Source organism: Sipha flava, unplaced genomic scaffold, assembly GCF_003268045.1.
Source record: "Sipha flava isolate LNK unplaced genomic scaffold, YSA_version1 163_pilon_pilon, whole genome shotgun sequence".
Lineage (NCBI taxonomy): Eukaryota > Metazoa > Arthropoda > Insecta > Hemiptera > Aphididae > Sipha > Sipha flava.
In genome coordinates this window covers 926,658-927,442 of record NW_020271821.1, presented here as the reverse complement: position 1 = coordinate 927,442, position 785 = coordinate 926,658, and the positions used below count along the sequence as shown (strand labels likewise).

Genomic DNA, 785 nt, shown 5'->3' with positions numbered 1-785 from the left:
GACCGGTCGTTCAAATTCTCCTTCTGGTTTAAGGTTATCAGTTGGTCTAAATTGTTTTGGTATTTCCGCTTTAGAATATTCTGGATATTCAGGTCGTTGGAAATCGCCCTCTGGATATAAATTATCTTTAGGTATAATTTGTTTTGGTCTTTCGGAGGGTACAAATTCATCTGGCTTCCTTTTTTCAAATTCACCTTCTGGTCTTAAATTATCTGTTGGTTTGAAAGCAGCTGGACGCTCACTAGGCTTGAACTTTTCAGTGACCGGTCGTTCAAATTCTCCTTCTGGTTTAAGGTTATCAGTTGGTTTAAATTGTTTTGGTCTCTCAGAAGGTGAAAACTGTAGATGTTCCGGTCTTTCAAACTCTCCTTCAGGATAAAGATTATCCTTTGGTTTCACCACTGGTGCTCGTTCTCCTGGGCCCACTTTTTGTGGCACTCGTTTTTCAAATTCCCCTTCTAGTTTCAAATTATCAGATGGTTTAAATGGTGATGGACGTTCACTAGGCTTGAACTTTTCAGAAACGGGTCGTTCAAAATCTCCTTCTGGTTTAAGGTTATCTGAAGGTTTGAACTGTTTTGGTCTCTCTGATGGTGAGTATTCCGGATATTCCGGTCTTTCAAATTCTCCTTCCGGATAGAGATTATCCTTTGGTTTTACTACTGGTGCTCGTTCTCCTGGGCCTACTTTTTGTGGCACTCGTTTTTCAAATTCTCCTTCTGGTTTTAAATTATCGGATGGCTTGAATGGCGTAGGTCGTTCACTAGGTTTGAATTTTTCAGATA

General features: G+C 40.0%; 1 protein-coding gene across 1 annotated transcript in view; it reads right to left on the bottom strand.

The window, feature by feature from the left end:
• The window catches only part of LOC112679488 (titin), a 30,653-nt gene that overhangs the window by 4,583 nt on the left and 25,285 nt on the right, over window positions 1-785 (bottom strand). The window contains 2 exon segments of the mRNA XM_025549310.1: window positions 1-3; window positions 5-785. The exon segment at window positions 1-3 is cut by the window's left edge and continues 3,727 nt beyond it; the exon segment at window positions 5-785 is cut by the window's right edge and continues 1 nt beyond it. Of these exon segments, the coding sequence (XP_025405095.1) occupies window positions 1-3; window positions 5-785 (784 nt within the window).